This window comes from Strix uralensis, chromosome 1, assembly GCF_047716275.1.
Source record: "Strix uralensis isolate ZFMK-TIS-50842 chromosome 1, bStrUra1, whole genome shotgun sequence".
Classification (NCBI taxonomy): domain Eukaryota; kingdom Metazoa; phylum Chordata; class Aves; order Strigiformes; family Strigidae; genus Strix; species Strix uralensis.
Window position 1 is genome coordinate 125,301,088 of NC_133972.1, and position 24,302 is coordinate 125,325,389.

The 24,302-nt window shown below is 43.3% G+C and overlaps 1 protein-coding gene and 1 long non-coding RNA gene across 3 annotated transcripts in view; one reads left to right on the plus strand and one right to left on the minus strand.

The window, feature by feature from the left end:
* CDH2 (cadherin 2) overlaps positions 1-11,167 on the minus strand; it is a 120,006-nt gene extending 108,839 nt beyond the window's left edge. Inside the window, exons 1-2 of one of the 2 annotated variants that reach the window (XM_074880094.1) lie at positions 10,434-11,166; positions 937-1,084 (exon numbers count right to left, since the gene is read on the minus strand). In XM_074880094.1, coding sequence (XP_074736195.1) covers positions 937-939 — 3 coding nt within the window. In that variant the 5' untranslated portion in view covers positions 940-1,084; positions 10,434-11,166. Of the gene's footprint in view, positions 1-936; positions 1,085-10,433 lie in introns of both variants that reach the window. The other variant, XM_074880085.1, reaches the window with a different exon arrangement.
* Positions 11,168-11,491: 324 nt separating this feature from the next.
* On the plus strand, positions 11,492-16,337 carry LOC141948080 (uncharacterized). The gene is made up of 3 exons (XR_012630358.1): positions 11,492-12,287; positions 15,054-15,210; positions 15,568-16,337. It is a non-coding gene; the product is annotated as an uncharacterized LOC141948080 (long non-coding RNA).
* Positions 16,338-24,302: the final 7,965 nt, after the last annotated feature.

Consider the following 24,302-nt stretch of genomic DNA (forward strand, 5'->3'; position numbering starts at 1 on the left):
ACGGCTTCAACCGCTGATGTAAAATGCTTTATTTAGTGTATTTCTATGTGAAGTTCCACCAGAACAAGTAAACTAAGATAAAATGCTACATTTGCAGTAACTTAGCAGAACTTATATTTGCGTTAGCATTCAAAAGGATACCATATAAAGCCAAATGTTTCCAATGCAATCTCATTCTATTTCAAAGGGATGTTAAGTTAAAAGGAGAGCAGCTCGTTATTAAATTTGCACAACAAGGGGAGAGCAGAGCCACTGAAACTGTTTGTTCTCTCACTTGTTAAGAAAGTTTCCCCTCAAATCATGGTCTTAAAGAGTTTCATAAATGCCTTTTTATTAAGAAATATAATACAGCATTTGGAAACTTGTTTGTTCTGTAGTGTTCCATGTTCAGAAGATACTTCTGATGGCTAAGCTGGTTTCCCAGACAGTTTGTTGCCTAGTTGAAAAAAAACCATCCAATTTTCTGTGACAAAAGACTGAAGTTTCTTTTCAGTAGATTCTTTTTGTCTTTTAGTGCTGCACAAAACAGCCCAGTTTACATGTGGCTAAGTGACCATACATGGCAAAACCCCTTTGATGCTGTGTAAGGCAGAGAGGCCAGCTCGCATGTCAGCCTGGGCTGAGACACATCCTAGAAACTGCAAGAGTCCTTGCACAATCTGAAACACGCCTACATGCCAAGTGAAGGCCTATCCATGTGCATGCCCAGATGTAGTATATGGTCTTTGACAGCATGAGCAACTGTGCTGCTATATCATACCTAAATCTGATTGAGACTTAAATTAGATTTTCCTTTTTACTTTCCCAGATGGGCTTCCATCAAGTAGACCTACTCAAGGCTGTGCAAGCATGTCTGCATACACTTGGCAAAGAAAGCCCTACAGGAAAAAGAAAGAAGGGATGGAGAAAGGAGATGATGGTGTTATAACTGCTTACCATAGTAACCTCAGGCAAACAGCATTAAAGAGGAGGTGGGACAGGAGCATCTCAAACCACAAGGGTTTCCTCAGGGAAGAGGGGTTGGGCAGCAGTGTCATCAAGAGATCTCCACTGACAGTCATGGCCAAGCTCAGCACGCCAACCCCTATTAGAATAACTTTATCACTAATACAAATAGGGATTCACAATATATTGTGTTGAACTTACACCAATACAGTCCTAACTAAGCAGCTCAACACTTACATGACAAAAAAAAAAAATTAAAAATTTACCAGCTCCAATATAATGCCCTGTCTAGGTAAGCACCCAGGGAAGACAGCTCATAATTATCAAGTGTCCAGTTAAACTGTGGTGTGGGTTTAACTGTGACTTAAGTACTACACAGGTATCTCATCGACAATTACTTACACACTTTAAAATGTTTGTATGAGAACTCTGAAGAGAAAGCAAACACAAAGCAACATCTTAAGCTGCCAGGGGACCACGTTACCTGCAAAACTGGAACTTGGATCTGTAGCTAAGCTTCAGCACTCCATTTACACGAGGAGTTTTTTAGATAAAAAGATGGTAAATCAAAAATAATTACATCCCAACTGCCAGTTTCCTCAGTTTTAGAGCTCAAATCACAGGTGCGATAATGTTTCCATAATTTGAAAGAAAAATAGTAAGACTTGTTTAAACAACTCCTGTACAAAAGGTGACCTCAAAGTAAATGTGATCGAGGGGGAAAAAAAAAAAAAAAAAAAGCTTTTCATGGTATCCTTGAAACAAAAAGGTCCTGGTTGGGCAGCTGAGGAGATAGCTGGATTTTGAACCAGTCTACACTGATGTGCCTGGGAATCTTTCAGCTTTTCCAGCAATCTATATGTACTAAACAGCTCTTATAAACTGAAACAATGCCCACTGAAACAAAGGCAGAGGGACATGAATAGAGAGCCTTCTTTATTCTTTCATTTGTAGCCATCAATTTTATCCGGAAACAAAAGACTGTACTCTGCTCTCCAAAAACAGCCCTTTGTAAAGATTGTTTGAGCATAAAAACACAAGGGAAGGAAGAATTCAAATTTTCAGCAATTCTTAATCGCCCTACATTAAGCGTTTTGAATTAAGTAGAAGTTGTAGCTTCAGATACACTGGGTCATAACAAGTTCAGCCTAAGAGTACTGCAAGACTTAAACCATTTTAACTCTAAGCAAAAGAGGATGCCAAAATATTTTTATCCCCTTATCTGGGGCAAAAGGGGAAAGCTAGTGAAGATTATGGGGCACGTTATTGTAATTTACAGGATTCTGTGTGATTAGTACAATTCCCAAGACTATTTCAAACATAAGATAACATTACTTGTACATTCATCTACAGAAGGACACTACTTAAGAAACTCTTTTAAGATGGAAAGCAATTACCTTAGCTTGTACCCATATAAAGCCTACTTAATGGAGTTACAAAGCTTTGAACAAGCTCAGCACTTGGAAAATTCTCAAGTACTAACAGACTTTGCTAAAGCAAAATAGGGTTACTACTGAAAACCTATTCTGCTTTCCTCATCCTTTATGGCTTATTAATCATTTTTAACCACAAAATTAGTAACAAGCATTACTATCTCCAGATGCTGGAGAGCTAACACCAAGTCAAACATGGTGTCAGATCATGCATATAAAACTCAGTACTGTAGATCTCAGATTAAATGCAATAGGCAACTGCAATTATGAAGCAACATGATGTAAATTAGAAGTCCTCTGTCAGTGTTATTATTCAATCAATTAAAAGAATTGGCCATTTTGATATACTTATGGCAGTTAAGCCTGCAGTTTTCATACCTTGCTCCTCAGTTACTTTAGTTTCATACCTAGATATCTGAGTGTCTAGAAAACTGTGGTTTAATGTCAAGGCTGTATTCCAGCTCAATTAAAAGAAAACAACCACCTGTTGACTATTTCAACTTCATAATTCTAAAGGATTCATGTTTATGTCTTTTTCTAAACACCACCAGTAGGAGTATTCCAACAATGTAGGCCTCACACTTGTGAAAAGATTGCAAATTAAAACCAGAATAAAGTCAGACAGGATTGCTTCACTAGTGTTGACAGTTCTGGACTAATACCTCTTTCCAATTCCCATACTTTCTAAAAATTAACCACATTTCGAATGTAATTCTGTAGAGAAACATCTATTTAAAAATACAAGCTCACCACACGACTGTGGAAGCAATTTTGTATCACAACACGCATCCTAAATTTGCAGAATTCAGCTCTTAAACACAGCCTTCAAACAGGGTTGATCTTCTCTCTGCATATGCCATACACCACTGGAGTTCACTAGTAGCTTTTAATCTGAAATATCAAAGTCTCTGCTTTTCCACTGTTTGCATCTGCATGTACTACAACATTAGATTTCTTAATATTGATTGTACCAAAGCGCAAGGGAAGTTGTTTTTGAAAGAGTGCTTTCCTTTATACTCAATGTAGCTTACTTCTATATGAAAATAAGCCTAGGTAGTAAAATGAGAAATGGAGGGGTATGCATCAGAGAAAATATACTATACAGTTATAATTGGACATAGTACAGCTGCTAGTTGCCAAGCCCAGCCAATTCACAGGGCATTATTGTGCGAAGCTCAAAACATCTGACATAGTCATATGTATGACAGAGCAGGAACAGGGTATTTGAGCCCTCCCTCCTTAATAACCAACATTGATTTGCAAATACGACAGTAATATTCAACTTAAGCACAGATCACAGAAACATTTGTGACTGTGTTTAAAGACTGTGTGTTTCTTCATTAATTTAAAAGCCAAGATGATACCCAACACTCATTCACAACTTGGGTAACTCCAGGGATCGTTCTAACCATTTGTAGTTTTGTGTACATACATCATCTGACACAGTGGGATATGCTACACAAGGTGGGTCTTATTTTATGACGAGCTTCTACTCACTACCATAAGGCATATAAAAGATACTCTGCAGGATGACAGACAAGTCTCTGAAACGCTTTAGATGCTAAACTTGAAAACATTCAGCAACTCCTGCTTAATCTCCAACTTGCTGCAAAGAAGAGGTGCAGCAGTTTATACCCTCACGGTACTCAGTACTTCAGCAAATGTAGTCAAGTACAATTTGTTTTCAACTGTAGATTGCAACTGGAAAAAAAGAAAAGTTTCTTTCATTCAAATTGTTCTGGAAGCCAAAAGCTTCCAAAGTGGGTGCCAGGCTATGTCCTCCCAGAGTTACAGTTACACCAGAAAGTGCTTTCGTTACAGCACCTTCACTTCTAAGTAGTACTCCATGAACCAGGAGATTTTAGATCAGAAAATGCAGCTTCTTAAACTAAGCTCTCACACACCTTCCCAAAATAACAGTATCTGCAACTTTTATGCTACCATCTGGTTTAAAATGAGTTGCCACCACTGGTTACTACAGGTTACCGTAGCTTTACAAATAAGAGAATTGCACAAACCGTGTTTGTAGCCTATTTTGTTAACCCCAACAGAGAGACAACATTAATTTGCTTTGTATTAAACATCAAGACATTTATTTGGTATACTCCACACAGCACAAAGCTAACCCGGTTTGGTCTTTCCCCTTCCCCAAACTAGTAGAACATGGAGTGCTGCGTCTTCCAAGCCATGTGGTTCTCCAGATGAGCCACAGCTTCTATCAGAGAACGATGTCTTAAAATTTCAACTGCAATAACAAAACTAAATGGAATTTCTGTAAGTCTACATCACATTTTTTAATATAAAAAACCCCCAAATCAGCCCTGTGTTTGACTATACATTCTCATTTCTCTAAGAGAGGAAACGACCTCTGTCCGATTTGGTAACAGCCATTGTATTGCTCACATTGGACATCTCTGCCCATGAAAAGTGCTGCTAATGCGTACAAGAGGATGCTGCGTTTTCCCCACCTTCGGGGGAGGCCTTGCAAGGCCTATCTGGAAGAACTCTTTTGGGGGATCACAAAATTTTAACTATGTCTTCAGCTGCTGGGTGATAATTATATGCTAATTATAAGGAATGGAGGAGTCCCCAGAGGAGTCTGTTGGTAAAAATATTTTTTTTAAATATGTCAAGGAGTGCCTAGAGGAGAGGATAAACGCGCCTTTTGGAAACATGATATTTAATTAAATACACGAATACTGACTAAAACCAAATAATTTAAGTGAAACGCTGAAAAGATTTGGCAGCGATACACCTTCCATCTTGGAAGCTGCTGATCCCGTATCTGTTTTCATAAGCCATTTAAAAATAGAAAGCCTAATTTCCCCACTTTATTCAGACAGAGCTCCCACAATCTTTCAGTGAGAACAGCAGGATCAAATCAAATGATGAATCATGCAGACTTGGTTATATACCTCTCAAGGTGAACAGCAGCACGGCCCAACACCCAGGTGAAAAAGGTCCCTCTCAGATAACTCACAAACTACAAAAGCGCTTTAGCAAAATACAAATCATCCCTAAACTCAGCCTGCAACAATGTACAACACCTTTTTTTCCCCTCTCAAGACTCACTTCTACATATGCCAGTATTAACTCAGCCAACCAGTGAGTCTCGGTCCAGTGCTGGGTGAGAAGTGCTATCATAATTACCATTGCTATTGCAAAAGATGTTAAGTATTCCTTCTGCTTCCATCACTCTCCACCCCTGATACGTCTCATTGCATTCCCATGCACAACTAGTGCCACTGGGTTAGTGGAAGCACACAGGCTGTTCTGTAAGGACACTACAGATTCCTCCTATGTTTTGTAACAAAAAGCAATTTAAAATGAAAATGCCAGGGAACATTAGAGGTTGCACAGCCTTTGGGGCATAGACCCATGTTTTGTATGTGTACATTGTTTAAAATAAATTAAATTCTCATCCTAATGGGAGTGCTGGTGAACTACTGAAACTATTGCAAGTTTTCTAAACTTTTTTTTTTTTTAAACCTAAAAAAGCATTTACAAAACCAGTGAGAGACAGAAAGAGATTAACTGCTAAATGATCCTCTTACTCAGGCAAGAAAAGCCATTCAACAATTCCTGCTCCTTACCACATGACAAGTCCCTTACGCAAGACTGTCTGTATTGAGTAAAAATAACTTTACTCACAACTTCCTCAAGCTATTTTTAAATATACACATGCACTTCTGTCACAACTAAATTGTCTTATGTCTTACAGTGTTATTAAAAAACCTAATAAATGAAATTATTGACGTAAAAGCGTCATTGAAACTAATTAAGATGGGACACAACAGGGCTCTTCAGTGATGTTTCTGGGAGTTCCTCCAATTTCTGGGAGCATAACGAAAAACAATAGATGGGAAGTTTTTGAATTACACATTCTCAACTAGATGTAGTTCCAAAATATGATCATTTCAGGCAATACTTTATGAACAGATATCATAAAAACCTATGAATTAATCTTTCTAGCATATTAAGTTGCATGCCTAGGTAGCAGTACTACCCATGAAGCAGTAGACTTTCTAGAAAACACATACCATTCCTTAAAAAGAAATAAATTGACAATACAAGAGAATCTATACCTTCTGTTATATCAGCAGTATATTTCTGAGCTTGCTACAATATCTACTCAGATAATCAGAACTTGCTTAATACACAAAATTATCTCCTGTTTTGTCAGCCAATGATTTCCATTCCAAAAATTCGCTGTCGACTTAAGTGACCTTATCTGTCCTGTAACAGATGTAAAAAGCAGTTTGAAAAAAAAAAAGTCTTTTCACATAATAAATTTTAAAATAATATAACCAGTTTAATATCCAAAGAGGTAATTTTTTTTTTTTTTTTCAGTTCTGAAATTATCTGAATTCTGAGGATGTGTCAGCGGTATCACTATCACCTAGACCAGACAGGCAAGGATTAGAGAGCTCTTTGCTGCAATATCCTGGCACATTTAACTTTTCAGATAGATTCTTTGAAGACAAAGCAAAACCAGAACAGAAAGATCTACACCCAAAAAGGCTGAGCCACTCACATAACTATCCTGTTCCGGGGCTTATGAAAAGCATTATAAAATGCATTCAATTCACTTTGAAAAGAGTTAACGATGTTGGAGTCTGATTTGTTAGAGAGATGTCCTGAAACTCATTTTTGTGCTTATACAATCACATATTTACTACATTACTTAAAATAGACTGATTTAAAAATAATAATGATCTAAGACACAGGTGTGTTCTGAGAGACAGAAGATGCACCCACAATAGGAGATCTCACTGCCACTTCTGCACAAAACTGCATTAATATGCCTCACCCCAGTTCTGCCAGCGACTACTGCTGGGGGTGATTACGTGAGGGGTGCAGCTGGCAAGAAATGCCACTGCCGGATTCTCAGTGGAGGCAGCTTAACAGGAGTGTCATTTAGGGTAGTAGCTTTATCACCTGGATACATTCGCTAAGACCTGGAATAAGACCAAAACAGCCTGCAGAGGATAATAACTTACACCCTCTGTCATCGTAATTCAAATTGAAACCAGTCACCTAGGCACGAAAGGCTCCAGAACTGCTTTATTGTTTACTTGTTTCTGAATCGGACGTCCACAGAGTGATCCAATCACCTTATACATTAAAAAAAAAATATTCCCTTTTTGAGCACTTAATTTCTACTCCCCTTTCCAGTTCATTTCTAACTAGCAGTCGTTTCATTCCTGTAAATTCATGCTAGCTTTCCCACTGCTTCTTCAAATCTGTTGTTATCTCAGTTCTAAAAACTGGAACGGTTGTTTTGGCCAGAAAAGCAAGCCTCACTCCTTTGATCCTCTCTTCTGTCAGGTTTTTTCACATAATACTTTCAGATGCATACCGATCTGTTAACCAGAAAAATAAAGTGCAGTTTTCATTCCCTTACATCCCATACATGTTACATATTGCCAAAAATCTAAAGCCCTATTTCCTGAACATAAACAGCACCTGCAGATCTGCCTTAAAACCTGCTTCCAGTTATGATCTTTCCAAGTAATTCCATAACGACAGCTTTTCTACATCCACCAATGAATAACAAAGTCATCAATATCTCTAGAAAATAAAAGTAGATAGCTCTTGTGTTGCAGAGAAGAACAACTAAGTAGAAAGGTTCAATGTTTCAAAAGAACCCGATACAGATAACCTACAAACCAAAAGTAGTAGGGGTATGATGACAGGGAAAAAAAAAAGTTAGCACTGCATCTAGCTTGTGAGGGTTCTTTGCAATATGCATGAAAGAAGTCGGAAAAAAAAAAAAGCTTCTTAAATGAAAGTGTTGTACTGACACGGGTCTATAAATCTGATTTCATACGCAAGTTCCAATTTTGTTACACACTATTAAAAATCAACCCTAACCTGATTTAATGGATACCCAAACAAGGGGGAAATTGGATTCCCCAACCGTAACGTGCCAGTGACACTGAGTGATACCTAAAAGCAATATGGTTAGTTCCTGTCCTTAATTCATAGCTTGTGCTTTAATTTCAAACCTGCCCCGGGTTGAAAAAAAGATGGAGTAAAAGCTTACTGCAGAATTCGTGCTTTAAAGATTTATTGAGATAGGAAGACTAAACAGAACTGAAAGCACACACAATAAACAGCACATAAGGACTTGCAAAAAAAAAAAAAAAAAAACAACAAAAAAAACCTGCACGTACAGATTTGCTGAGATACTAGCATTTAGAGGAGGAAAAAGAAAAGGCAAAAACCCAGCCCAATCAAAAACCAACCAGTACAAAACAAGCCAACAAACAAACAAAAACCCCCCAACACAACACCAGCCCGTAAGTGGCATAGCACAAGTTTCCGCGCAGGGTGGCTGCGTTCACGTGGAAGGCGCCCATGCCCCGCCGGACCCTGCCGGCCCGCGGCGGCCCGCCCCGTGCCCTCTCAAGGGAAAATCCCCGGCTGCCTGGAGCAGCGTTTCAGCACCTCGCTCGCCGGGTGGCAAGTCACCGCGCCCCGAGGGCGGCTCAGAAATCGCGGGGAAAGGCTCGAACGCCCGGGCGCCGCGTGAGGGGACGGGGGTGTCAGGCGGCGGGGGGAGAGGAGGCGGGAGGCCGGGAGGCTCCTGCCCCCGCTGCGGCGGCGGGGCGGGCGGCTGCGCTGCACCATGGACAGTGGCCGCCGCCTCCCCCTGCCCTGCGCCAGCCGCTGCGGGCGCGGCGGGAGGGCGCCCCGGCCCCGCCGCCGGCCTCGCCTCAACCCGCTCCCCGGCCCGCCAGAAATGCCCCAACCGTAAATGCTATTACGAGGCGATGATCTGCGCCATCTGGCCCTCAGACTTACCGCCCTCTCCACCCCCCGCGCCGCGCCGGATACGGGCTCGGCGAGCACAAAGCGACGGGGGAACCCACCGCCGCCCCCCTCACCTACCCCCGGACACCGCTCGCGGTCCCCCCCGGCTCCGCGCTCGCTCCGGACACCCCGCGCCGCCGGAGACCGGTCCCAGCCCCGCCGCCGGGGGGGTGTGGGGGGGAGCCCAGCCCAACCACCTCCCCGCGGGCACTGCCCTCGCTGCCCCAAGCGGGATCCATTTTGTCGTCCCCGTACTCCCCCCCGCAGCGTCCCGTCGGTCCCGTCTCGCCCCAGACCCCCCCCCCCCCTCGCAGGGGCGCTGGCCCGCGGACCCCGACTTTCTCCACGGCGAGACCCCGACCCCCCCGGGGCACCCCGGCCGGCGGTGCCCGGTGCTGCCCCACGCTCGGGGCAAGCGGGGAGCTCCCCCGACGAGGCCGCTGGGGGAATGCAGCAGCAGGACTTTCATAATAATAAATTAAACACTTCGGAGCCCGAGCCCGTCCCAGTGGAAATTCCCGTTAACGGCGGGGGGTGGGGAAGCCCGGCGCCCAGGCGGAGGCTGATTAAATTCTTCCCGGGAAGGGATTAGCGGGCACGGGAGCCGGGGGCGACCGAGGCACTGCCCACAGGGGCTGCTGCCCCCCGGTCCCAGACGCCTGAGGAGGGGCGCGGGCGCTGCCCCTGCCCGGCACCTCTGTGACACCCAGCACCCCCCATTCCCCTCGCGGGGGGGTGCCATGTCCGCTCCGTCCCTCCACACTCCGCGACTTTGTTCCCCCCACGCTCGCCGCGGGGCCGAGGTCCCGTTCTGCTGCCGGCCGAGGGGATACCGGACACCCCCCCTCCGGCACCTGCTCTCCCCGGAGCGAGGGGTGGGAATCCGCGTCCCTTCAGCGGCGGCGCCGCAACCCCTCACGCCCCGGGGACCCCCCTCCCTCTCTCAGCGGGCCCCGGGCACAAGCTCCCCTCGCCCGGAGCGCGGCGCCCGGCGGCGGGGCTGCCCCAGAGCAGGTGGCTCCGTGCGAGCGGCCCCCAGCAGCCAGCCCGGGGCACCCCGGCCGCGGCTGCCGCCTTCCCCTGCCCCCTCCCCGAGACCCCCACCTCGGCGGCGGGGCCTCTCCCGCTCCCCCCCCCCCCCCCCCCCGCTCCGGGGGTCTCCCGCCTTTCCCGGGGACCGCCGCCCGCAGGGGAACAAAGAGACGCAGCCCGGCCCCGCGCCCCGGCGGCGGCGCTTACCTGCTGCAGGGCCGCCAGCAGCATCAGCGCCAGCGGCGGCAGGATCCGCGGCGGCGCTCCCGCTACCCGGCACATGGAGGCGAGGAGGGGCGGCGGCAGGGCGGCCCCCAGCAGTCCCGGAGCGCAGCTGGGGCCCGCGGAGCGGGGCGAGGGGAGCGGCGGGGAGGGTCGGGCAGCGGCAGCTGCCCGGGGGCTGCGGACGGCGTCTGCCCCCGCCTGCCGGAGCCGGCTGCGCGGCGCTGGGCTGCCGGCTGCCGCTCTAGCTCATGGGCAGCGATGCAGCGGGGGAAGAGAGAGACAGAGAGAGAGAGAGAGAGAGGGGCGGAGGATGGGTGAAACTCAGCTCTGGGTCAGGCTGCTTTTCTCTCTGCCGAGCCCCCTCCGCGGTGCAGAGGGTGGGCAGGGAAGAGGAGGAGGAGGAGGATGGGCGAACAAAAGGCTGGGAGATAAGAAAGAAGTAGTCGCTGCTGCTGCGAGGCCGGCGCGGCGGCGGCTCCCCGCGGCTGGCTGCCTTCCCCACGCCGGGATCGTGCCCGCCTCGCTCCTCCCGCCGGTGCCCCCCAGCGAGCTCGGGCAGGCGGCTCCTCTCAGCGCCTCAGCCCGGGCGCGCCAGCACCGCCGCTGCTCCGGCCCCAGCCCTGCTGCATGCTCGCCCCGCACTTTCTCTCTCCCTCTTTCTTCTCCTCCCTCCACCCCTCCCCCTGCAGGCAAAACCCTCCGCTGAAGCACAACGATAACAATACCCCAGCAGCCTCTGCCTGCCGTGCCTGTGTGTGTGTGTGTGTGTGTATGCGCTCGCCCGGTGCCTGCCTGCCTGCCTGCCTGCTGCTGGCAGCTCCCCCTCCGCCTCCCGTCGCTCCCTGTCGGCCGCACGGCCAATGGGAACGGCACGGCTCGGCTCGGCACGGCACAGCGAGCACCGGGGACCGCTGCTGCCTGCAAATAGCGCTGCCCCTTCTCGGCCCCCGGAGAGCCGGCGCGGGGGCAGCCAACGCCGATTCACCCTGCGACGCCAACAGCTAAGGGCGGGTGTGTGTGTGTGTGTAATAAATTCCAACCCACCAACTTGGTGTGCTGCAGTTGTTTGGGGGGCGAGGGGAGAACTTGCTGGGGAAGGAAGGACCCGTCCCCGCCGTCGTCGGTAGGGGACGGTCAATGCGGCGAGAAACTGCGAGGGCGCCGGTGGTGCCCAGCCCGGGGGCGCCGGGACGCCCCTGCCCGGCACCCGGCTGCTTGGCGGCTCGGCAAGTTTCTCTCAACTGTTTAGCCGGTTGGCTTTTATTTTCCTTTTTCCATTCGGTTCTTACCGGGTTTTGTTGGTTTTGGGTCTTTTGGTTGTTTTGGTTTGTTTTTTTGTTTTTTTTTTTTTTTTTTTTGTTTCCGAACTACCTGCTGAATTTTATCAGCAAATGTTTCAAAAGCTTGGCCGGGGCTGCAGTCCGCGGGTCCAAAAATGTCAGCGTGCATAACGGAACTGGGGAGTGTTGCTGAGTGAACAGTTACGAGAAGCAAGTATCAGTGCTGGGTCATTTGCAGAGCTGGCAAGGATTTTCTCTCGCCCACAGGTCACTGAGCAAAGTTGTTTTGTGTCCATGCATCAGAGCTCCCATCCTGGGACATAATAAGGGGAGGATTTGTAGGCATTGGCCCCTAGACAAGCTCACGAAGCAGTGATTCAAAATGGTGCGTTATTTGTTTTAAAGCATCTTGTTTTACACTTGAACTTGCAAGAAAAATACTGCCAGTTTCTGCCTCCTCCCCCCCCCGCGCTTTAGAAGATAACGCAGAACACCATGCTCATGTTTTGAAGGGAAACAGCGGATTTGCTTTTATATTTTCTCGGGCAAAGGCAGGGTGAGTACATGCTCGTACGCTGCTGCTTTCATTAGCTTCGAAATTGCAAATACCGGTCACTTCGAGCTGCGATGCAGCTGTTTACCCAAGTCAGGGGAAGAGGGAGAAAAGGCCAGAAGCGCCGGGGAGACGCGCGCCCGCCCGTCGCCTCCGCCGGGCCGGGCCGGGCAGCGGGGAACGCCGGAGCCACCTGCGAGTCTTACAAGCCAAATGAGACTCAGCCGAGGAGAGGCAGCAGCAACTAGAAAAAACAGCCCCCCCCCCGCGTGGCCTTTTTAAAGTTGTAGCCCATGAAATTATACGGAAGCCAACAATTGTGAAGGACAACAGAGGGAACCGATGTTTGGTAATGAGTTTCTGGATTAGAATTTATCCTAGGACTGAAAGAAAGTAAGCAAGAGGGGCAAAGCTGATGTTTATAGCCTGTTACCAGGACGAGTTTCCCGGGTTTGCACCTGACAGAGTATCTGTTTAGTCTGTTTAGCTTGGATTTGCTTATGAAATGGTGACTTTCCCTGAGTAGCAGATTCCTGTTTGTATTTTCTGGTAGGTAGAGATAATATTAACATTTACTAATGACTGTATTTGAGCATTTATTCACTCTCACAAGTGTTCTACAAAATGCAAAGCACACAGTATAAACACCTCCATAAACCAACTGTCCGACAAGAGTAATTACCTATCATCTAAATGAGCCTGGCCCCTCATAGCCGTCAACCCATCCATCCCTAAAAGCCTGAAAAAATGAAAGGCTCTGCAGCATATTTGGAAGGTTACCACATCTAAGCTCTGGCTGATGCTTCATACAGTTCTGCTGCTGCCTTTAAATTTACTTAGCAGAAATAGTAACACTGACAGAAAAATTGCTCTCACCAACATCATTTTAGTGTATCTTTTAGCCTTGAACGAGTTTCTATCATGCAGTTGGCAACCCTCATTTACACAGTTGTAACCAAAAGTTTCCTCCGGCTCATAAGAGATTCCTGGGTACTGTTCTGGGTACTGTGACAAAGAGAAACTAACAGAGCAGAGGTGGGTTATACCTTTTGAGGTATGAACTCCACACCGCATCCCTTTATGGGTGAGAGGCATGTGTTTGTGAGAGCAGAGCAGAGGAGAAACTTGTGCATTGCTTCCAGACATGGGTGATTCCTCGAGGCTTATGCTATTTATTTGTAGCATAAGCCCAAGAGAACAGGTTTTTTTTTTTTTTTTTTTTTTTTTGTTGTTTCCCCCCTCCCCCCCGGAAATAATCTAGCATTAAGTAGGCATAGCTGGAGATTCGGAGTCAGAACTGCTACTAGATTGAGATCATCAACCCTTTTAACGTATATCATGCAAAAGCCAGCAAACAGTGGCAATTTCTGGCCAAGATTCAAACAAGTGATTTAGAACTCAAATGGTTTATCTCATAACTCAGCCACAGATTGCATTTATGAGTGTGTTTTAAGTAGCATAAAAATAATGGACATAAGTTAATGTTCAACCTAGGAGATCTCAAGGGCTTCCAGAAAAACCTTGTTAAAATTCCATGATTAAGTTGAAGAGAGGATTAGGGTAATTCCCATGTTAGTCATGGAGTTGAGTCTCTCTTTCAACTTGTCCAAATTAATTTTCATTCCTAGGGTTCATAAAAATTCTGTAAAAAATGAATGTTTTCAATTTGAAACATACTAGATTGCTCGTGGCTTCAAATATTTTGGAAAAAAAAGACCTTTTCCCTCGTGGGGCTATCCTTACATTTAATCTGCCAGGTACTGCCACTACTCCTCTCCTCAATTCAAATTATGCAAATTAAGAACTTTACTGACAGTTTAGGCCTTGATCTGGCAAACATACATGTGATCTCAGCAAATTGAGTCACACTGCACACAGGCATATGCCTAAGTATTTACGAGATGGAAGGATAAATGTACCAAGTGAAAGTACTAAGGACACATTAGTTTACCCAGTTTCCTTGTATTCTTCATCACATATGAAGAAATATTTTTATTTGTTATAAAAAACTGCACCTAATTAATGGGTCTGAGGGCATTCAGTGCTTATTACTGAGTTTTATCACAATAGTGGAAAAAACAGTGATAGTTTATTACTATGACATGAGGGGTTGCACACACTATTAGCTAACCCAGGTTCCTCAGGATATTCTTTTAACAGGAAAGGAAGAAGCACTAACAAAAAAAATCTGACTTTTTAGGACAGTGTTTTTTAATTTGGGCTCTGTGGGCCCCTTGAGACCCCAGGCTTATCCTGAGTAGTCTGTGACAGGCAATGGGGAAAAACAAATTTGTATATTCTATATAGCAACTTCACACATGTAAAATTCCTAAGGGGGGGAGATTTTTCTGAATTGTAAGATTGTTAGTTGTTGGCAACACATGAAAATGATTGTTTTAGGAAGTAGATAATTATGCATGGCCAGGGAGAATGCAGTTTTATGTAGATAACGTCAAGTGGGAAAGAAAAAGTGAGTGGTACAGATTCCAGAACAGCTTAAACATTTTTAAAATCGGGATAATTAGAATGTTGTTGTTAGTGCTGCTGTCTTTCTCTTACTTCAGTAAAATAAGTATGACCCTTTGAATTTTCTGGTCTGAGTGTTTTTCTAAATATGCTTTTTCATGTTAATCACCTGTGTGAACTAGGATCCCCATAAATTATAATTGTCCTTTTATTTAAGGAAATAGTCCCAGAAAGAGGTAAAAAAAAAAGGCACTGTTAGCAGTGAGTAATATTTTCTTGACCGTATCTTGTAATTTGTTACAGAACTTAAGCAAGTTGTCCTCATGGGCTTTTCTGCCACTAGGATGACCTAACATGTATAGCCCTGCATATTTCTCCAGCCTGTTTCTTACATCAAGACAGTGCAAGACATGGAAAGGTAACTACAGCTGCAGCAGTTAGTGGGCTGTTCTGCTCAAATGTGAGTATCAACTCGGTTAGGATGAAAGAATGTTGTATACAGCAGCTCTGTTTCTGCTTTAGCAACCCTTGGCAACATAAATCTGTTTCTATTGCTATGTATATATGATTTGGTGGAAGAAGATGGTTTTTTCTGTTTTCTGATAGCTAAATCGTATCTGTCACCATAGTTATATTTCTGTTAATTGCTAGTAACTTTTGCAAAGGATTTCTCTAAGGAAAAGACGCTGAGCATATGTAATCCAGATGTGATACAACATATTTGCATATTGTGTAATTGGCTTTCTGTCTATACCCTCAGTGCGATGATTTGGGAATCAACATAGTCAAGCTTAGTGCTTATAATTCATTCTTCCAGAGATCTCATTCAGCATCATTGCCCAGTGCGTGCAAGCTGTTTGGCCTGGAGAGTTTCTATTGAAAATCAAGATAGAGAAGAAGATCTTCTGATCAGCATGGCATCTCTATTCAGTCGGATATCTTCAACAACAAAAAAATTCTTTTCCAGAACAAGGCCTTAATCATATGGTGTGATAAAGGGCTGAAAGGAGGACGACTTGTAACAAGGGCTTATGATAATTTCTAATCACCACAAAAGAAAGTTTTACAATTTCATAGAACTACTTCATGTCGAATAGGCCAGTAGAAAGAGGTGGACTTGCCTCTTAAAAAGCTACCTTCAATAAATAAATGTTTATTTTTTTAAATTTGCTGATAATTCACTTACTTGAAGTATTTCCTTTTTCTTGATTGGCTTTCCAATGAAATCAAGTAATCGTTTTATTGTCTTGGGATCAGAAGTCTCACTTTTTTCTGACTCGTGCAGTCTGCAGCATCCCAGACTCCCTCCTTAGCCATGGCCAGAATTCACTGGTGTGAATGAACCTGTTGGCTTCTCTGAAAATGCATGTATTTAACACCTACAAAAAAGAAAGACTGGAAATTTCCAGAAGACCAATCTTATTACTCCTGACTTTTAGGTAATAAAAATTAAGAAACTGGAACCCTAATTGTTTATGGTAAACCAGCATCGCTAATAATTTAATGAAATTGTTATAATTTGCTTTAATGAAATTGTAAGAGCTCTCATGTGGATTGCATTATTAAACAGAATTTTTGACACCCATAGTTAGATTTGCCTAATGTTTTCTATCCCCGAATCTTATTTTTATTTACTATAATATTTCATTTTTTTTAGTTAGCAGATTGAATTCTCTGGGCTAGTTGCCTGTTTCAAGCCAAATGCTTTTTGAAAACTTCAGAAAAATCCTTTGTCCTTTTTGAAGAATGAAATCAAGGAAAATATGTAATTTTATTTTTGTTACAAAATTCTTACTGCCATCTCACTGAAGGATTTCACTCCAGGCTCTGGAGCATAGAGTTTAACTTTGGGAGGAGCATGATTCTTACGTTGAGGTTGTGTCTTTTTCAATCGCTGTAAAAGTTGACCAAAATCTGGTATTGTTACAGATCTGAAAATTATGTTGTTACAGTTCAGAAGTGTTTCACAGCTATATCCCCTGATGCATCTGTCTACATCTAATATATCTCTTACTCCTCCAACAACTGCTGTGTTGCAAAAATTCTGCAAACAAGCCATCTTCATAGAATGAGTCAACGTCCCCTATTTGGAGGCTGGAGGAGCTGCTCTGGAGTTTCCAATGCTTTCTGTAGCATTAAGCACCGTAGCGATGGTACAGACTGTTTTCATGAGTTTGTTGCCCTTGAAAGGCCCTGACAGCGTGGAGGAGGAGCCGGGTCTGACTGATGTATCAAAGGGTGAACTGAAGGGAAGGGTTGAGACAAGACTTCTCTCAGATGCAATACTGAGGAAAAAAATTGTAGTGCTTTAAGATTTCCTCACAACAGAAGCATATGGCTTCCTCCAGTCAAGAAACTGTTGTCAATATAAGCAGTAGTTACACTTCATAGATACTTTCCTTTGTTGTGGATTATAATAGTGATAATTATGTTTTCCGTAGGAAACATGAAGATAGAATGTAAAATGGCCTGGCATGATAATATATGTTATTGATACCCTTTTCCACTTCAAGGGGAGAAAACTCAATTACGAAAACTGAATTTTAGATCACAGTCAGTGTTCCCAAAAATTGCAGGTTAAAATAAACATATTACTTGGTCTGTTCCAAGGATTCAAGAAGTTTAGAGCATTTTAAAAGTTAGGAAATTGTGGATTCAAGCATCTGAAAAATTGTTTTTATTGACAAGTAGATTAATAATAGTAGTGCTCTTATTAAAAACATTTACAATTTGTCTGCAGAAATTCAGTCCAAGTTAGAATTTGACACACAGTGAAGTAGCCAAGTATTTTACATACTTTCAGAGAGATCTGATGATTAAAAAAAAATCTTCCTGTTTTTTTAGTCATTTTTACATTAGTCGGACTTCAAAATGGCTTTCTTCTCAAAAATGACATTTTGGGGATCTTCTGTTTTGCAGTAATGCAAGGCTAAAAGATCCCCAAATGCTATCTTAATTTACATGACTGTGTCATTAACCTGAACTTTAGGAAATCTCTAAACATTTATTCATAGGGGAAGAATAGTCTCCCTTGGTTACATTAGACCACCAGCAGCCTGGAGACTTGGGGTTTTATCCTTACAGTGCCAGGTACATCCTGTGGAAGGTCCAATCTCTGCAGCACAGCAGTGTCTGAAACTAAGCTCTTCAAACAAAAAAAAAGCCTTTTCCTGTGGCACTGTGGTTTGCTCTTAACAGCTGCCTACCTTGCCTGTCCCCAAGATGTCTCCATCCCCAGAGCTGAAGGGAACACGTGCTTGTACCCCACTTCACCAGTCTGCAGCCCAGTGCGTTAGTTTGAACTCATCAACAGTGTGAGCTAAACAGCTGAGCAGTACCCCCAGGTAGCTACTGGGCAGTGGATTTAAAAAAAAACCATGGTGACTCTGAGGCCAAGGGGCAGGAGGGTTGTTTGGATTAAGGTGTTAACAACTGTCATGGCAAGATGAGCCAGGGCTTCTTTGTCAAAGCCCTAAATCTACATCATTCCTCTTTATAAACCCCACACTGCTGCTTCTGACCTTAGGATCAATGGGAGTTGCTGAGTGCTCATAATTTCTGAAAGTTTGTCCATTTTTTTTTCCAGTCTTAACAGAAGTATTTAGGCGTTGAAATTAAGGATTTTTGTTTTTTTTAATCATAGCCCCACATTTGTTTCTGTGTAGAGGAGCACAATTCAGTACCTGTGCAGATTTTGAAAGTAAATAAATGAATACATAAATCAATCTAGGACTTTAGTTCTTTGGCTTTAAAATAGAATCGCTTTTTCTCCACTGCTAATGGATCACATCCACTGTATTTTATATTTTCTGAAGTCAGAAGGGACCATTTTCATAATTTATTTTGACCTTATCAAAACACAGGCTTAAGAATACTGCCTAGTGATTTTCCTAACAGGGCCAGTAACTTGTGCAGAGCAAGGGCATGTTTTTGAGGCAGACATGGAAGTTTGTGATTTAGAGTGACAGAATCCACCACAAGTCTTGTTACAGTTAAATTTTCCCAATGAATACGGTTCTTCTGTGGAAAGTCTTACTTCACAAGTCAGGGACAGACACTTTTTCCACCTAGGCCTTTCTTTGAACCACTTTGGAGAGGGTGCAATATCAGCTGCTGCTATAACCTAGTCTGTTCACAGTTCCTGAGCTGCAGGCAACAGCAGGGAGCTCAGCATGGGCTAAACACCCAAGTATTCACTTTGATTTGCAGAAGGATTTTACATCCAGCGCTGAGCTTTGTGCTGCTGCTACCTGATCTGATGCTACTGCGGTGGTATCTACATTGCACCACAGTTATTGCACAGCCAAGAGTAGTTTTTGGAGAAAAACAAATAAATATTGAAAATGCTTATATGCCCCACAGGGTTTGTAGTCAGGCATTCTTTATGCATGCTTGTGATTCACCTTAAAATTGTTAGATTGGAAATGTTATATATTCTAGATTAAATGAACAAAAGTTATAGGCTGACCTTTGATGTAATATTGGTTATAAAACATTGCTGAAGTAGTTGCTGCTTGAACTATATCTTTTTTTTTTTTTTTCCAAAAACCCCCAATTTTCATTTAAAAATTACTGGTGATGGAGAGTCTAATGTAACCTGTACTAACTTGTTCCAGTGGATGGTTACCTCCCTCTTTAAAAATGTCTGTGTCATGAGTAGGCTGCATTTATCTAACTTGTCTGATTTCCAGACATTCACTCTTGTTACTTCTTTCAGCAATAAGCTGAAGAGTTGCTTTTTCATGTGTCCGTTCCCTGTATTGGAACTGCAGACCAGTTACCTTTAATAAGTTAAAGCTTTTCCTCATTAACTAAATTAAAGTCCTTGAGTATGTAATTAAAACACATAGTTCCCAGTCATTTAACATATATTCCAGTTCTTCCCTGACCCTCTTAATTTTTAACATGCTGCTTGAAGTATTGGTGCTAGAACCGTACACTGTTTTTCACCAGCAGCTGTAGTCATGTGAAAAACAGAAGTAATTCCTGTACCAGATTCCTACTCAATGCTCCCATGTTCACAAATAACAGTGATCACATTAACCCTTTTGTCACACCGTTGCTTTGGTTATTAGATGACTCCCCAGTCAGAACCAGTTTCCCAAAATAGTATCCTTGCTCTGAAACACACCCTTCAGTATTTGTTCCCAGGCATCTGACTTTTACAGGAAGAACCCTCATTTTCCTTCGCGCTGAAGCTTTTGTAAATACATTCTTTGCAGCTCCACTTCTGGCAGTCTTCCACTTCCATCCCACGCTCATCACTTTACATCTCTCCGTATTCTCTCCTCGCACTGATTTGGAGTCATCATGCCCAGATTGCCTCTACAAATATACGCCCTTGGGAAGCCAGGAGTGCCCCACTCCACTGCTAAGTAATAGCGAGTTTCCATATCCATTAAAGCAGCCGTGTCCCGTTTGATTCTGCTTGAACATATCCTAGGCTTCTGAAGAGAAGCATGTGTAATCCCACCTGGAGATGAGTCAGTAAATTGTAAACACATATGAGATTTTTCAGAACTAGTGAAGAAATCCCTCTGAATCTGGACCTCGTGTCAATGGTTAAGAAGTGGCAACAGAGAAACTGAAGGATTAGAGGACCAGAAGAGGACTGCTGATATTGGACATGCCACAGTTGTGAGGTGCTGGATTGTGGCTGCATCAAACCAAAGAATTATGTGGTGTTTAGTTATCCAGAAACCCCCAACTCATATTATCCATGGCTGTACCTGTGCCATTGTCTGCACTAAACACCAGGACTTGTGTTGGCTTGAAGTTTTGTCCCTGTATGTTGCTGTGCCTCACATCTGCTCCTTCCTGGTGCTGTTACCTCCCTAGAGTCAGTGTGCTGTGTCAGCTCCATAAACTTCAGCCTGAAATGGATGACTCTGTTGAGCAACATTTAAGTTTTGGAAAGGGTTCGTTCTTTCAGTGGCTTCTGCACATTTTGCATACGCATCCTTATCATGACTCAGCCCCCTCAAATCACAGTACTGGCTCTTCATGAGGAGTAGTAAGGAAACAAAAATCTGGCAGTTATTGCTGCTGAAGACAGTATTTTGCTGGGTGCTGGCCAAAAGCAAACTCCTGACCATTGCTTACAAATACAGAGGTGAGCCTTTCTCCCTCCCATGTTCCTCAAGATTTAAACATTTTGGGGATTTTAACTGCTCTATTATTCTTTGATGGCAACTTCGTGATGCAGGTAAACAGCCATTCATACTCTTCTCCCTTTCAACTCCAGTGAACACATATGAATGAATACAAGGCTGTAAAAGGCAAAATATCCATTCACAGTATCTCCCCCCAAATATCTTAACGTGCCTGCTGAAGCAAGTGACATAAGGTGCTCATCTAAAAATAATCTCTAAATTTGTTTTCTTCCAATAAAGCCAAAGAATCCTTCATAAGAGAATTTCAACATGTGTCTCCTTCCTATCTGGTAAGTATTCCTTAACATGGGGCTTATGGAACAGCAATTTCCTTCACTTAATTAATGTGAGAACCTTTTAAAAGTTGCATGCTTCTGGGGCCCAGTCTCCTGGTCATCATTTGTCCCGTGGAGAACAGGCAAATGGGATTTATATAGGTTTAGGTGTCACTTCAGTATGGAGATGGGATGTGGCTACAGCTCACACGTGGACTTGGGGAATTTAAAGTATTTGTGAGTTCTCCACTTTTCCTCCAAAAAGCTGACAAAACAGGACTTTGGAGGAAAAAACCCAACCAAACATGATGCTTTGAAGACGAAGGATGCTTATTGTAGTGACAGATCCAGCATGAAAGATAGTGAAAGAATGTTGGCTCATGATTTCATTAGTGCACTCAGTTTTTCCCGCTACTGAGATTTCATGACATAAATGGCCAAAATCACATTACAGAGACAATTCAAACATGAGTAGAGATTTTTAAGACATTGCAAACGCTTGCTCTTAAACAGTTACTGCAGAATGCTATTAATTTTGCAGTGTATTTTGCAATTATTTGTAGGTGTAATGAAAAAGAACTGAAAGCTAAGGTGCACAGACTTCAAGGAAGAAAAACTCTCCTGTGCCTGCTCAGATCGTTAGTATTTCCCTGGATCGTTCCAGCAGCTGGAGTGCGTCTATGGTTGGGAGTAAGATGAGGAAAAGGTCACGATAACGAACACCCTTGTGCATCTTTCCAGTTTGCCTATTGGCTGTTTTGAGTAAGATCCTTTTATACCTCAGGAAAGTCTTGCCTCTGGGTAGTATCCACAAAAGTAAGAATAGCTTTGACGAATGCAGAATGCTATTAGCAACCATCTGATTGGTTTTCTTTTTTCTACCTACCCACTGAAGTCTAACATTGCTGGTCAAACACCCAGTTACTGTCACAGAAGCTTTAAGTAGGAGAAAACAATTTCAAATATAGCTCAGCCTCTCAAGGGAAGTCAAAAGAAATCCCAAGGTAGAAGAGTGGATGGAAATAGCTCCCCAAAACCTGTGGGGGAGGTGGGAAAGAGGAAAAGGATTATTTTATGTTGTTGGCACTGATCTTATGAAGAGGGGTCACCATGTGCTTGGGATATTTCTGTAATGCTGCAGCTTGTGTAAAGCAGGTAGCTCTTCTCCATTGAGAAGCAGACAGATCTCCACAGGAAAAAAAAAAGAAAAAAAGATCTATTTGGGGCATTATTGTATTTGGGGCATTATTGTATTTGCTCTAAGAGAGCCGTGAAGAGGCAACTGAGAAGCAAATAGATTCTTATGCTAGAGCCAAGGGACCAAACTGGAGCAGAAGGCTCTGGAAGGGGTCAAAATGAAGACAATGAAAGGAAAAATGGTGCCAATGGACATCTTCAGCAAAAGACTGAGGAGCATGGCCCTGAGCTCTGCTGCCATCACTGTGGGGAGCACCCTTTCAAGCAATGGCTATAGGACCTTCTCATAGCAATCACTTGCTCCTTTTTTCCTCCCTGCAGAATAAAACAGTCCTTTCCACACATCCTTGGGAGAAATTCAGCATTTAACCATAAGTGGTCCAAAAGCATTTTCCATTTTCAAACTAAGCAAAATGAAGCCAAACTATTCTTTCTTCTGCCTGAGGAACCCAGAAAAAGCACCATATGCTGGGGAACTGAAAATAAACCAGATATTCCCTACTGAGGTGTGAAATCTTGACACCATTAATATCCAGATTATCCAGAGAGCAGATTTTCCTTTGGGCACTGCTGGAAATTAACCCTAGTTCTTGGCAACATTGATGTTTCCACATTAATATTAGTGAACCTTCCTTAATAATTGATGAAGCCTCGCAGCAACATGAAAAAACATCTTGTCCTGTAGATGAAGATTTTGGCTTGAAACCTTGCTGAAGGTTAGTCATGTACTCCCCTCTATGAGTCCTAACAGAATCAGGAATACAACCATACAACACAATGCATAGGTCTCTCTGAACAGCCAGAGTTACTGATAGGACACAAGAGCACTGCTCCTTCCAGTACTTCTGATCTTCCCTATGATTGCTCCGCTGTGATCTGCTCAAATAGTTAGCTAAAGACAAGCAAGCAGTAAGTAAATGAGCTTTCTGATTACAATGAGGTGTGGAAACACCCCTGCAGATACATAGGAAAGCAGCCTTTGTCATCTTGAAATCCCGTTGCCATTGTTGGCAGCATCATTACTCTGGTCCTTCTGTTACCTTATCGCAGTAGCAGAAGACAACTAGGAAAAGCTGCACCATGTTCTGTAGAATTATCTTCTCAGCCTGTTACTCCTCCTCCATGAGCCATATGACCATGACATCTGAAGGTACACAATACTGCACAGTGGTCCACCTGCTATAAAACTCTAGTTGCGTAGGCACAGCCTATTTGAATTAAGATTTATATTCACAGCATTAATCAAGGTTTCTTCAAGCATCCCAACAGCAGTTCAAAAACATAGATGGCAAAAGTAATGGATATCCAAAAAGCAATGATGAGAGTGTTAGTCTGAGTCATAGTTTGAAATTCCTCTCTTCAGGGACTATCCTGCACTGTGAAAAAAACCCCAGCAACCCAAACATGAAGGATAGAGGTCTGTGGTGGAACATCATACCATAGGGCATCTTCTCAGACTATAGAGTAGCACATTTTAAAAAATTGCATTAACACTGAGACTACTGTAAACTGGTGTTGTAAATTGATATTTTTGATATTGCTAAATTGCTTTGCTAAAACTGGTTCATCTTATGTATGGTCAATTACAGGTGCAGAAAAGTGTGTGTGAAGCATTTCTTCAGTTCATCTTATTCATTATTCTTTATTCAAACCTGTACCAAAAAGTATTTAAAAAGTACTGAGAAAATCTGTTTTATTGATTGTCATGGCTCTCCCCTAGTGCATTCTTGTCTAAAAGCTGGACAAAACACCATAAACACACAGAACTACAGAATCAAGATTGAAATTAACCCCAATGCAACTTAGTGGGACCATTTAAGCAGTCAGAGTCAGCATGGTTTTACACCAAAAAAGTATTTTTACAAGGCAATATCCTAACGAACAGAATTATATCAGTGTTTAGTACAAAATAACGTACATTATCCTAG